The following is a 14446-nucleotide window of genomic DNA, read 5'->3' on the forward strand; positions in this document are numbered from 1 at the left end:
AACGTACACTGAAAAATCGTCATGCCATTTAAAGTGACCAGCCGCACAGTAAATGTAATACAACTTTGTATGAGTACACCTTGATCGGCGACAGAAACTAAAGTGGGCAATACCGTTACGCCGCGATGTGCAAAAAAAAAAAAGGAATTTGGAGTCACTCGTTTTGGGTCTCGATGGCCATTTGCATTCAGTGCACATTGTTCGAGAGCGCCTGCCCGAAGGAAGCACCTGGAAGAGGTGGTGACCAGGGTGTGGAGGGTCCGAGAGATTTTTCACTTGCCCTGTTCTTGCAACCGATAATGCCTCTTCTTCTGAGCTAACATGACGACCGCGTGCTTCTTGTTCATTTTCGAAAAGAAAGCTTTCAGTATGACCATCTCACGGGTGAACTCTTATAAACCTCGACATCGTCCTTAAAGTGACCCCGAGCATCACTCGCACTTTCTCATCATGTTGTTCATTACCCCCGGTGGATGTTTCCACACGGGGGCGTCCAGGTGTGAAATTTGATGATCAACAAGTTTTTCCTAATGATCGCAAGTCTCTCTCTAGCTCGGCAGCCCGTCTGGTTGTAATTCATTTGCTTATTAAAGCTGCTTTGGCACGCGCCGTGATAGCCTTGGATGCGGGCGTGTATAAATTATTCTTCTGCGCGTCCCTGCGAGTGTTTTTATTCCACCCTGCAGTGTGCTCCATGTATTATTAAAGGCATTAATCACCGGGCTCCGACGCCTTGTTACACACTCGCACACTCACAACGGGGTAATTTGGCATCAACAGTGCAACTGAGTATCCAGAAAGCCCGTAGAAGTTGATGTCAGGAAGTCATGTGAATGCTATTTGGTTGAAATCTGACCATCTTGATTTTTTTTTTTTTTTGAAAGCAAATTCCAATATTTAGCATTGAATAAAAAAAACTCACATGCAACAGAACACGAAGAGATGAATTGACCTCGATTTAGATACATTTATGTCATCGCAACCCAAAGAGCAAAACGTGCAAGCAATAGTTGATGTTGCGTCTCCGCGGGCGTTTCCATCTGCTGTTGACAAGCGGCCTCTTGAGCTTTGCCGCCTGACTCGTCTTTTACTCGTCTTTTTTTTTATTTTTATGCTGGTCCTTCACACACCCCGCAGTGTGTGTGTGTGCTGCCTTCTCTGGGGAAACACGAGCCCGACAGCGACCGCCTCACACTAGTGTTTATATTTGATGACAGATGGATGCTGACAGCATACATGACTTCTCTCAGGACTTGGAGTACAGTCGAAGCTCCAGGCTTGAAGAGGATCTTTGCTGACCACTGCGGTTTTCACTGTAGAAAGTAGCGGACCTAATACGTGCAAGGGTCAAACTACAGCCACATGGAAAGGAAGCGAGACTAATTTGTCTTTGGATTAGAGTCGGCGCATGGCATTCAAAGTAAAGTGATGTTGGGCTTTAGGATTCAGTTCCAAGTCCGTTCAGTTGACGTAAAAATGTACAAGTTGCACTCTGCCTGCCTCGAAGAATGAACGTCTGTCTTTGTCACCCGCAGGTTTTCCGCAGAAAAGCGGTGGAGCTGGGTGAAAAACTGCTCCCGGCCTTTAAAACGCCCACCGGAATCCCCTGGGCTTTGCTCAACCTCAAGAGGTAAGGCACAAACTGTCCAAAGACCCGCCACGTAAACCCACTTTGTTTCTTCATTAGTGTTGCCAATGTAATGAAGCTCTCCGCAAAAAAAATAAAAATAAAGAAAGAAATCCTATCACAAAGATGAAAATAGCAAACCTCTTTCAACAACACCCAATAATGAAAAGAATAGTCGTCCTCCATTTTGTCTCGTTCAACCCCTGGGCCCCAGTGAGCAAACGGCGAACGACACGGCGCGATTTGTTAGGCGCTAATTAAAATCCCAGCCGTCACGGGAATGAACAGGCTGTTTCAAATCAAGTTTCATGGTGTGTTCGCACGGCCCAGCCGAGCTCTCTCGCTAAAGATCTATTCTTGAGAGCTGCCATATGTCGAAAATGAAGTGCCTTTTACATGCAGCAACGTGCTAAAAAGCCTACCAATTTTGGTTTGTCTGTCATCGGGAACATTTTAGAAGTCCTGTCCACCACCATCCAGAAATCATCCCATTAATGTTTTTACTTTTTTTTTTTTTTTAATAAGCTACAAATGTCAATTTTAATACAACCATGAATTCCCTCCTGACAGATTCATCGTTCAATGGGGATGGGTTTATTAGCCAATCCGCAGGAGGCGGCTTCTTCTTGATAAGTCTTCTATAGCTCCTTGAAAGAGATCCGCTCCGTAAGCGTGAACATCGATTGGCCCTGACCGAGAGGAAAACGCCGCTTAACCCAACTATTCGGCACTATTGATGCACAACCGACATCCGCGCTGGCCAAAAAAAAAAAAATTTGAACCTCACTCAAGTACACTGAAAAGTGTGTGGGTGTCTGTTGTGCGTGTGTGGGTGTCGGGAGGGCCATCGGCGGGTGGGCCCCCTGCAGGGTTAGCATCCCATGGAAAACATTCAGCGCTCATTATCAGCCGGAGCCAGCGTGGCCTCCGTTAGCAAGCATACTGATAAAACGCTCTCAAAGTTCAATGCACATTGACTGGCCATTGTGGCGCATGTCAGCCGCTCACTGTCACCCGTTAATACCGCTACAGTCTTAAAAGTCATGGGGTACTCATCTGAGTCAATTCATGAATCAATCCGTTTGTGTCATCGACCCATGAAGTTGTCCGATATTTGGCTCACTCGCTGTCCATATTGCTAGTAAGCTAAACAGAATTCATTTGAGCAAAGTTGGAGATGTCGAGTCAACCTCCTGTAATGTGTCACCTGCAGTTTACTGTAAAACTGTAAAAACAAAAGAGAAGTCTATATTTAAACACCAAATTATTCCACCACACCATCAAATTGTGTCTTTCAAAAGTCAGCTAGCTTAATGCTAGCAGATGGTGCGAAACATCCTAAACAGGCTTCGGGAAAGTTGATTAAAAATGTTTTGGTAATTACAATTGTACCGACTACAGTATATCAATTGCAAAATCTGCAATGTTTACATGTCAGATGTATTTTACCAAAGACAAAGCGAAACCATCAAGCTGTGCTTGCTGTCCACACTCAGCTGAATCTGTTAAAGTTAAACACCTTTGCTCCAAAGTTTACAGCTATTAACCGGAAAATGATCTGGTTAACCAAAATGGTACATGTGTAAGAACTTATCCCGTAAACCAATGAGGTTTGACTAAACATATATACAGAATCTCCCATGACACGGGCCCAAAGTTTGCTGGATTTAGCAACAGTCGCTAAATTAGCAAAAGGAGGCTTGTGGGCAGGCCCGTTTCTGTTCCAGCTATGAGTGTTTAATTGTGTTTTCAGTTGGTGTAGACAAATGTAATGAAGTTAGACAGTTTCCTGTCGCTCTTCATCTTCCTCTCAATAGCTTGCGTGTTAAAAAAAAAAGAAAAATGTCACTTTATTTGACTGATGCGCTCCTCGCAGCTCGGCTCAACGGCTGAAGCAATCATTGCTAAGCTCTTGGGTTCTCAGCGTTTGATTAATAGGCCTTAGACACTGAGTGGGTCCATTAGCGCGGCCGAGTAGGCTCGTGTCAGAACCTCGGCTGACCCACTTCAGCGCCTCGATTTTCCGTCCCACATGCCATTGACAGATTTTTAACAAGGTATGAATACAAAAGGTTTTTTAGTTTTACTGCGGAAAGTGTTGTTCAAAAAGCATTTTGTCATTTGCTAAGTGTAAATTTTAAAAAAAACGTTTTGGATGGAGTTTTTTTTGTTTCGTTTTTGACACTCGACTCGAGAACATGATTGCTTTCTCGCGAACCGAACATAACTGGAATGTTGAATCCTCCCTTAATTTTATTTTTTCTTCCTTTCTGGACTACGTCTGATGTTGCTGCCCGTTTTTTCTTTCCGCCATCTCAGTTGCACCTTTTCATCTATTAACAGACAAACCGCGCGAAATGTTCACAAGCCACATGTTGACAAAGCTGAAGTGGCGTCCGTCCACTTTCAAGCGCGGTAAGGCGGCCTCGTGCGGGCTGCAGGCTCAAATCCCTCTCGACGGCTGCCACGATTTAAAGTCTCTAATTAAGTGGCTAACTGTGAATCCATCGCCATGCTCCTTCCTCACCCCAAGCAGAAGGAGGAGGGTTGCCATAGATTTAACGCCAGCATAGAAAAGAGCGATGGAGAGAATAAAAGTGGAAGTGAGAGGGAGGAGAGGGGGTGTGCGGGGGGGGGGGTGTCTATCTGGGCCAACAAACACTTCATCTCTGAGCGGGAGCGCCTTCCAGAGGAGCGACAGACGTGTGCTAATTTATGGAGATGGCACGTTGGCCGCTCTGTTTTTCCAGGTTAGCGAGCCGCAGTGGGTGCCCCCTCGGCAATACGAGGCGGGCCGTGATTGGTCGTTTTGTCAGCTAGTGTGGGCACCCGCATCAGTGTGGGAGATCCGCCGGAAGGACGAGCTGACGTATGCGAAGGACAAACAAGACACTTGGAAAAAAAAAAAGGAAAGGGGGAATAAAAGAAATGCTTTGATGCTGAAGTTTTTTTTTTCATCTCGATACGAAGCAGAGCAATGAAACGGATATTTTCCAGACCCATCTGCAATATAGAGTGCGAGCAAAAAAAAAAAAAACACTTAAAATGTACCATTAAAAGAAAAATTCGAATTAAAACATGAAATATTTAAACACTAAAATGTGATGAGCTCAATCGTAAAAGCGGACAGCTCCACTTTGGGGGGTGATTTGAAAAAATTAGTTTTGTTTTTATGGTTCCAGGTTAAAAGCTTATCATTTTTATTTCGGATATTCTAAGTTATCCAGCAATTCTGAGGCAAATTTGAAATAAAATCCAACTTTGTCAAAGGTCTTTGATGTCCATGAAAATAATTTTGTTCAAAAATAGTCAAGTTGAAGCTCTTCAAATATCTTGTTGTTTTATAATTTGAGGTGTCACACAAACAAAAAAATCTTGACGTCAAATTCACTATTCTGTTTAATGTTTCTTTTCACAAAAAGAAGCAATTTTTCCCCGTTTTTTGGTCCGAAACCAACCGTTTGTTTATTTATTTATTTGAAGTGAAAAACAAAGAGTCTACTCTTTGTTTTTTTTTCATCTACTCTTTGTTTTTGGTTGGTACGCTGCTTCTGTCATCTCAGACCACAAAATCGTGTGGGTCTTGAAAGATCCAAATGCTCGCCCGAATGATGTCAACATGGCAAACTCTTCTCTGAAAACGGCTGGCAATGAATGAGTTCACCTACTGCCCCCCCCCCTGCCCCCCTTCCCCACGGCTCGCACATTTCAGACCGACTAAAAGCCGACACCAGCTGACTAATGCAAACCGTTTCTCTCTTCCAATGAACTTTTAAGCCCAAAAGTTACATTTTAAAGCCTTTTTAAAGCAAGCCGGATTTCTTGATCGACAGTTTGGTGGCCTCTGGGCATTTTTTTTCCCTCTCTCTTTTCTATGTACAAACGCTAGAGCTACCAGATGTTAAGTTGTTCTCCACGTTACAAAAAAAAAAAAAAGCATCAAAGGGGAACCTGTGTGAGGAAGATAACAAGCTCGTTTAGTGCAAGTTTTTTCTGCAGCAGTGGTAGGAATATTTGATCTGGTTCTTGTCAAAGAAAGTCTTTCCTTAAGCACTTTTACACACTTCAAATGTTTTGACAGCTGCCTCTTAATTAGCTCCCACGTCGTCTTACACGCTTCCCGCATTGTTCCCAATGCCGCGGCTGCGTCTGGCTGTTCACTTTCCCTTTCACGCCGCCTCTTAAAATCCTTCCACCTTTTTTCTCTTGTCATTTGGTGTGAAAGGCACCGACACGGAACGAGAGGTCCAAGTTGACCACGTGAGCTTTTATTTTCCAAGCATCAAATCGTGACAACAGACATTGTGTAGATTATTTTTTTTGGGTCATTATAGATAATGTGAAAATTCACTAAGCAGTTCCTGTTGATTAAAAATGTGTCTGCCTGATTGTGCGCTTCGCTATTCACAAATTAATCGATTTGTCTTTTTTCTTTTGTTGGCCTTTTGCTGAAAAAAAAAAAAGCCTTTGGAAAGTAATAATTGTTGAGCAAATCGCCGTGGCAACTTGACGTGATTGAAATCATCCAAGCGAGTCAGGCTTTTAACGGCTATTTTCATCGATAAACAACTTAAGTTTCGTACTCTCTGACCCACACACGTGTCCCTTTATTGGCCGTACATTTCGCTGCTCAACAGTAAAGTTGACTCTTGGGTTCCACTCCCCGAATGTATTGATCGGAAGGATGAGCCAGGACATGTGAAAATCAACTCGTTTCCATTTTTTGTGTGTCCGCGCAGTGGAATCGGTCGCAACTGGCCGTGGGCGTCGGGCGGCAGCAGCATCCTGGCCGAGTACGGAACGCTGCATCTGGAGTTCATGCACCTCAGCAAACTGTCGGGAAACCCGGAATTTGCTCAGAAGGTAGGAGGTCTTCCAATTCTCCAGACAGAACCGTTTTTTTTGTAATGTTTAAAATATTTAATCGTGATCAAATGTATAATTTCATAGTTAACTCAGAATTAACCATAATCACAAATTTTTATCTATTCTAAATTTCCTTTAATTTTTTTTCTCCTATTTTTTCCATTTTAATGCTCTCATCAACATGGAATCATGGATCAGTTTTCTTTGTGCAAAATGCAAATATTTCCTGAAACAACAATTTCGATTATCAATTTTGCATGAACATTTTTCACTCAGAGCAGTTATTCAAACTTGGAGCACATTTTATTATTTTAGAGCAACGTAACATCCACTGTGACGTGGTGCCGCATTAATCACGCGATAAAAAAATTAATCGAGTTAAAGATTTTTAGATGAATGCCGATAACGCGTTAAACTGACAGCACTCGTTTTTTAAATTTTCTTTGGAAACCTGACTTGGAATTATTTCCTGTAGTATATTTAAAAAACAAAAATGTGACGTGGAAATTTCTTGACGGTTTTTCCTCCTAGGTGATGAACATCCGCAAAGTTCTCAATCGCTTGGATAAACCTCAGGGACTGTATCCCAATTACCTGAACCCAAACAGCGGCCAGTGGGGTCAACGTAAGTACTTACAAAAGTGCTTGTTTTATTTGGGGGGGTTGAGTTGCTGGAGTGGATTAATGGCATTTCCATTGTCCTGAGTGTCATTGCCGATGTTTACGCTGCACATTTCGAGAGACATAAGAGCCATTGTCCAGTCAGTACATTTAATGTTTGATTGCTTTCAGGGGCTCCATTTTGGTTCCATCATCATAATCTTCCCGATCCTCCTCATCAATACTTGAAAAGACTGTTTTGTTTTTGTTTTTTTAATCTACTGAAACTCGCTCTAGAAAACGCTCCGACTTATTTCAGCGTCGCCAAGTTGAAAAGAAAAAGCAATTTTTCTCGCTTAATTATTCATAGAGACGCAAGCTCTCGTTTTATACACAGCGGCCTTGCATCAAATAAGAATATTTGTTTCATCCTTTTTTTTTTTTTTTAATGTTGACTTACTTTTTGTTGCTTTTACTTGATGATGCTTTAAATGTGGGCCCGCACCTCTTTAGCTTGCGTTAAAATCTTCATCCCAAGTACGTTCTTGTCATAATTAGCATTTAGCCGAGTGTTTAGACAAATAGAATCAAAATAATTTATATTTTATTTTATTTTTGTACACCGACTTCAGACAGCAACTTTCAACCTCAACAAAAAAACTGCTTTAATGCTTCTTTGGCTCCAGAAAGTCATTACGTAATTACCATGAAATGCATTTGCTGCATAATTTATGACCCTAGGGTGTTTGCAACCACCCGAAAAAAAAAGTTGAAAAATCTTCCACTGGATTTTCATGAGCCGATCATCTGCTGCGTCGCAGCTGCAGCTGTCGCCTTGAAAGAGTATCTTTCGTCTTTGGTTTGTCAAATGATTTCCCTCATGCTCTATTTAGAGCATCTGTCACTCTCTCCGCGTGTTTTAACGGCACACCATCGCTGAAAATGCCTTGTATTTATTTTATTTGGGGAGGGGTGCATTAGACGACCGCTAACGATGCTCATAATAGGCACAACAAATGAAAGTTATTTCATGACTCCACCCAATTTGGTGATTGTCCTGTTTTGTATTTCTGTCGTTTTTGCTGATTTTTATTTGATTTTATTTTGAGTTATCTAAAAATGTCGGATATTTTGCTGTTTTCGAGATAAGGGAAGAACAATCTTAACTTGGACTTGATTTTGTTAGACGCCCACCGTACACATTATATTTACTCCTATACGGCTTTTTCCTTTTGAGATGAATCAAAATGTCCTTTTATTCCTTTTGTTTCCTCCTCCTCCTACTCATCATCATCATGTCACTCGCTGACACCTCCTCTCCCACCAGACACACACACACACACACGCACGCAGTTGACATGGCTTTCAACACAACAGCGTGATGGAGCTCCGCTGTTAGTTTAATCTGAGAGCTAGCGAAAAGGATGATGATGATGATGATGGAGGAAGAGGTTAATCGGGATGCTTGTATTGCAGATCATGTGTCCGTGGGCGGACTGGGCGACAGCTTTTACGAGTACCTGCTCAAAGCCTGGCTCATGTCTGACAAAACGGACGATGAGGCCAAGAAGATGTATTATGACGCCCTGCGGGTAACGCACGCGCACTCAAACACACACACACACACACACACACAGAAGAAAAACCAAACACTCGCTCTCACACAGACATGTTTCTTGTGTATAGTTTCACATTTTTCGACTTTGTGTGGAATCCTCATGTTCACTAAGCCTGGCCCTGGTGCAAAACACAGTTGGGAAGACACACCCTCACGCACGCCTCACTCCCTCTTACTTTCTTCACACACTCACAAACATCTCCGTGTGGCTCAGTGATTGTGAGTTACTTTAGTCCAAAGGCTGATGTCGCCTCGGTCCATGCGGTGATGCATTGTGGGAGTCAAAGCAGATGGCGGGATGCTTACGTAGCGTAGCCTAGCGTATCTGAACCCACCCCGCACAAGCCCGATCAGACTCATCTGCTCACACTCAAACGCGCACGTTGTCATCGCGCCATCTTGAACCCAACATTAATCTTGAGGAGATACTTTACCCATAATCCCCCTTGATCCCATGGATTAAAAGTGATTTATTTGTTGAGAGGAGACGCCACAAAGTGGATCAGGCGTCTCTCTTGAATTGGCTCCTCTTAAAGGGCCGGTGCTCTGAATCACTTCTTCAAACCAAAATGGCTGACATCCTGTATCTTTTTGTTTTGTTTTTTGGGCATGGCTTCTTGTGACTTTTTTTTGTTGTTCTGCTAATGGTTGAAATGTCTCCCAAATATCATACTGAAAGGTGAAACTGGCTTGATAGGCTGAATTGAACTGGCCTTCCCCATCTGTCTAGAATACGAAATTAGAAAAAAAAAATCTTACTAATTTACTAAATTCCTCCTTTGCAGGCCATCGAGAGCAACCTAATGAGGAAGTCGAGCGGCGGCTTGACGTACATCGCAGAGTGGAAGGGGGGCCTTCTGGAACATAAGATGGGTCACCTGACTTGTTTCGCCGGCGGCATGGTGGCGCTCGGTGCCGACGGGGCGCCCGACGACAAGACAGGCCACCAGATGGAGCAAGCGGCTGAGATCGCTAGAACCTGTCACGAGTCCTACTCCAGAACCGGTAATAGAGAACCAACCACTTCCTGTCCAAGAGTGACATTTTCATCCTCAAGGTTCTATGCTTTGGTTTTTTTTTTAAGCTTTGAAGCTGGGCCCAGAGGCGTTCCGTTTCGACGGCGGCGTGGAGGCCATCGCCACGCGCCAAAATGAGAAGTACTTCATCCTGCGGCCCGAAGTCATCGAGACCTACATGTACATGTGGAGATTTACCCACGACCCGAAGTACAGGGAGTGGGGCTGGGAAGCCGTCATGGTAATGGAACTTTTGCATCAATACCATTCTCACAGGAAGAGTAAAGATCCCCCAAGTAGTGGGGCTTTGGGGGCTTGGGGGGGACCAGACGATCACACGGTTTTGTTCGCATGTTTCTCATGTTAGAGGTTTCGGAGAGAAAGTCAGAGAGACCAGACTATGATGGTTTGGACATGTCCAGAGGAGAGAGAGTTGAATATAGTGGGAGAAGGATGCTGAGTCTTAACCCTATCTCTAACTGCCAGGCAGGAGGCCGAGAGGAAGACCAAAGAGGAAGCATATGGATGTAGTGAAAGAGGACATGAAGGTAGCTGGGGTGAGAGAAGAGGATGAGCAAAACTGAGTTAGATGGAAGCAACTGATTCGCTGTGGCGACCCCGAAAGGGAAAAGCCAAAAGGAAAAGAAGACACTGTTTTGTTCATCATCATAATTCAGTGGGCATTGTGCTAACTCCTTTCAACAACAACAACAAAAAAGCCTGGATTTGAACCCTCAACTTCTGAACTGTGAGACTGGTGTGCTAATGACTACACAAGCTTCTTTAAAAACAAATACAAATTCTCACATGCCCCGATAATGACCTTTGAACCCACTGTCCCGCAGGCTTTGGAGCAGCACTGTAAGGTCGAGGGAGGCTACAGCGGCATCCGAGACGTCTACGGGTCCACGCCGAACCACGACGACGTGCAGCAGAGCTTCTTCCTGGCTGAGACGCTCAAGTAAGACGCAGAAGAAAACAAGCATTTCTTTCTTTCTTCTTTTTTTTTTCCGCAATTAGAAGCCATAGAATCCTTCAAAAGTCCAAAAGGATTATTTTAAATAACTGATCCAAAACGGGACATCAAAAAAACATGAAAGTGACACTGCCCTAAAAGTGTTAAATATTGCAATGGCTCACAAGATGAGCCCATATCTCAAATTTAACAAAGGTGACCAGGAACATTCGATACTCTTCTTGTTCTGTCCTTTGTGTTTTATTTTAACATTCTTAAACTAGCTGGAGAACAGATATTACGGCATTTAATTTTGGGGCATCCATGCAGCATTTTTTTGTGTGGGGGGGGGGGGGACAATGACGTGTGAAAATAGCTTAAATATATTTGAGTACCGTATGGATATTGTGACAGTTAAAAATGACTTTGATGAGATACATACTTAACAATTGTGACACATCCATAACCGGTTATGCTGACGCTGCTTCCCCAGGTATCTGTATTTGCTATTCTCCGACGACGGCCAAGTCTCTTTGGAGCACTGGGTGTTCAACACGGAGGCTCACCCCTTGCCCGTCATTAGGAAGGAGCCACCAGAGCAGACCAACGAGGTGGAGTAGCAACGACTTTGGGGAACCGTGTACAACCCCTCTAAGGTTTGAATTTCTGCCATCTGGAAGAGAACTTTTTTGACACTTCATTTAACTGGATCGGAGCAGACTCTCATCTTTTGCGTCTTCTCTTGGGTGTTTTTTTTTCTTTTTTTTAAATACTCAGATGTGGTCCTGTTGTTTTTCCTGGCTTCCACGATGACCTTTTACATAGAGCGTTGAAAGGCCAGGATTTTTTTCTGACACCGTTTTAAGTGTGACGAAGATGGACGACATCCCTGTGGCACGTTGTCATTGACGGGGAAAGACTAATTTGGCCTTCATGGGACAGAGACGAGATGTTTCCACTCGCTGCTCAGTGGCATCACTTTCTGTGATCGTGTTTACAAGACGCAGTCGTCATCGTTTCAGCTTTTGTGTGTTTAAAAGCTTTGACTTCATCAGTTTCGATCCAACAGTGTAGCATTGGAAGGCACTTCAAAAGCAGAAAGAAAAGGTTTGGAGGGCGGGTGGGGTGGGGGTCTTTTTGTCCTCACACGAAAGCATATCGATGAAATAATCGCACATCAGAACAGCTCTCACCCAGACCTTTAATTCGAGATATGACTTGATGCTAACAATGTAGCTTTGTGAGGCTAGTACTAGCACAGCATGAGGTTTGCCTCCAAACATTCTGCCTTTACAAGGGATACAAATGCCATTTTCTTTTGGGATTGTCAAGGGTTTGATAAAACTCACATTTACCACGAACATGTTTGTAAAGGCAGAACTATTTTACTGGGACCTCTTGAGCAGCTGTTTCTACTGTTATGACCACACGGGGAGGTGATCGCTCGAAAAGACGTCGACAAGTCTTTGGACGTCTGTTGTTGCTTTTTATCATGTTCCATTGTTTGTTTTTTTAAGTGGGAATCAAGCAGCTAACCGTCCAAATTGTTGATTTTGATGTTTTTCTTCAGCTACAGCATGAGAAAGGCTGTCGGCCGCCGTTCTAGTTGTCGGCGGCGACTCTGCGCTTTTTAATGGATGCTTGTTGGGTCGGGAACCCGCGTCCCCATAACCCCTCGCTCAAAAGCCACTCTTCATCTTGTGCCTTCGCTCCCAGGCTGCTCGCACAAACGAAACCGGCCGAGAAAAATGAACAATGTAGCTTTAAGATTGAAACCGGGGGCAGTGAGCTGGTGTTTATCGCGTTGAACAGGATGTTCCAGACCCGCAAACAGTTAAAGGCTGCAACATAGAGACCATATCATTTTTAAAAAATATGTAATTATATCTAACCTTTAAACACTGAAATGTTTAAACAAATATCACTTCATCTTACGCAAGTGAGCTAGCTTAATGCTAACATATTCAGTGGTGCCTTGAGATGCAAGTTGATTTTGACCATGCTTGTATATGAAAACGTCTTTTCCTAATCAATTGAATTTCCCTATTTCAGCAAAAAAGAACTTCCAAATTGTTTTTGAAAGATGTTTTTTAATGATAAATGTTGCGCTCAACCGTAACATTAAGTATGAATCCACAGTAAAAGCATCTGCTCTCTACATAACCTTCAAACATGGAAAGTGAGCACAAAACATGGCTGTACAGAATGTTTTGTCCATGCTGTTTTTTTCTTGTACTGTAGTTGTTTTTCTGGGTGGGGGGCAGGGGTAGCCAAAAACTGCATTAGTGCCATTAGCTCATAATTGTCTTTCACCGTGGTGGAGATCTTAAGCGCACGTGTATCTTTTTTTCTATTTCTTCTATCTCAAGACAAAGAATTGTCTAATTGACAACGCAGGTCTCGGAAACTTGTAAGTCAAGGCACTCGTATCTCAGGGCAGCACTAAATGGGAAACTTAGCATAGCTATTTTGGTCATTATAACCCTTCACACAACACACGGAGAAGTAACACATGCAAGTGAGGCCCTGGAAAACTCAAAACGCCCAAATAAAATGTATTAATGGCAATCGTGTTTATTTTAATCTGTTTCTGCAAATAGCTACTTTAAATGAAAGGAATTCTAAATTCAACCTTTCAAGGCCTTAAACGAGGTGGCAATGGCGAACCGCGATAGGACTGGTTTCACTGAACCAGAACAGGCGCACTCAAAGTGATTAATTGGTTGTTATTGCCCCCTGCTGGTAAACATAAGTATTTCCCTTCATTGGATAAACTGCTGGCTGAGTTTCCTGTACTACACTGACACCTAGTTGTGCGGCGCATCACTTACGACTTGCTTCAGACTGTCACTGCACTGTATTGCTGGACGTATTTTAGGGGGAGGGGGCTTCGGTTCCCAAATTCGCAACTCTCACTCTGCAGTCCGAATGAACTTCCCGATTTTATCCACTTGACGTTGGCATGTATTTTCTGTTCAGCACTGACACCCAGTGGACGGGTGGCTCCATAGCAGCCAATTTCAGACAGATTTGAGTAAACAGTATTCAAAGTAACATTTCTTACAGGTATGGTCTATTTTTGTTTTACTTTTTGACTCACAGTTGATTTGATCACATTGGCAGTCTTCACATTTGGGCAAGTCAACATACAACAAAGTGATCATTTGAAAGTGGACAATTAATCGAGGACAATTAATTTGTGATTGTTTTTGATTGTCATGTTTGATTGTGTTAATTTATTATTATTGTGACTGTGTACGTTTTTTTCGGGGAAAGATGAGAGTGGCGAAGAAGAATCAAGTTGGGTGGAACAAAAACAGCAAAGAGAAAAATGACATGGCAGGACAATGTGTGTGAATGTACCAGCCAATGTGAAGTGAATTCGGTTTCACACCCTTTTTTTGTTTGTTTGTTCGTTTTGGGGCTTTTTCTCTTGTTTTTTAAAGACTTTTTATTATTTTGGGTCATTTTTGTTGTTTTTGAAATGTGGTTCTTTTTGGTCTTTTCTGCCTTGTAACTTTTTATTTTCATGTTTTATTTTTGTCTTTAATTTTTTTTTCATGTGTTAGGTTATTTTTGTCCGTTTTTGTGTGTGTGTGTGTGTCCATTTTAGTTGTATTTTGGTTTTTATGTTCCATTTTTTTTTTTTTTTTTTTAGTCCCGTTTTTGTGTATTCTGTTTATCCGTTGCTCATCTTATCATTCCTCTTTGTTAATTTTTATTTCCAGCCCTTTTTATTTTGATGTTTTTTTCCCTCCATTTTG

At 42.7% G+C, this 14446-nt stretch overlaps 1 protein-coding gene across 1 annotated transcript in view; it reads left to right on the forward strand.

The window, feature by feature from the left end:
* LOC147185759 (mannosyl-oligosaccharide 1,2-alpha-mannosidase IA-like) overlaps window positions 1–11789 on the forward strand; it is a 53919-nt gene extending 42130 nt beyond the window's left edge. Inside the window, exons 5-12 of the mRNA XM_086104351.1 lie at window positions 1536–1630; window positions 6367–6490; window positions 7025–7118; window positions 8570–8685; window positions 9497–9716; window positions 9796–9968; window positions 10573–10688; window positions 11176–11789. Coding sequence (XP_085960477.1) covers window positions 1536–1630; window positions 6367–6490; window positions 7025–7118; window positions 8570–8685; window positions 9497–9716; window positions 9796–9968; window positions 10573–10688; window positions 11176–11302 — 1065 coding nt within the window. The 3' untranslated portion in view covers window positions 11303–11789. The remainder of the gene's footprint in view (window positions 1–1535; window positions 1631–6366; window positions 6491–7024; window positions 7119–8569; window positions 8686–9496; window positions 9717–9795; window positions 9969–10572; window positions 10689–11175) is intronic.
* The last annotated feature ends 2657 nt before the right edge of the window (window positions 11790–14446 follow it).

The sequence above is a fragment of the Hippocampus guttulatus genome, chromosome 23 (assembly GCF_054856545.1).
Source record: "Hippocampus guttulatus isolate MCC_2025c chromosome 23, RoL_Hgut_1.0, whole genome shotgun sequence".
Lineage (NCBI taxonomy): Eukaryota > Metazoa > Chordata > Actinopteri > Syngnathiformes > Syngnathidae > Hippocampus > Hippocampus guttulatus.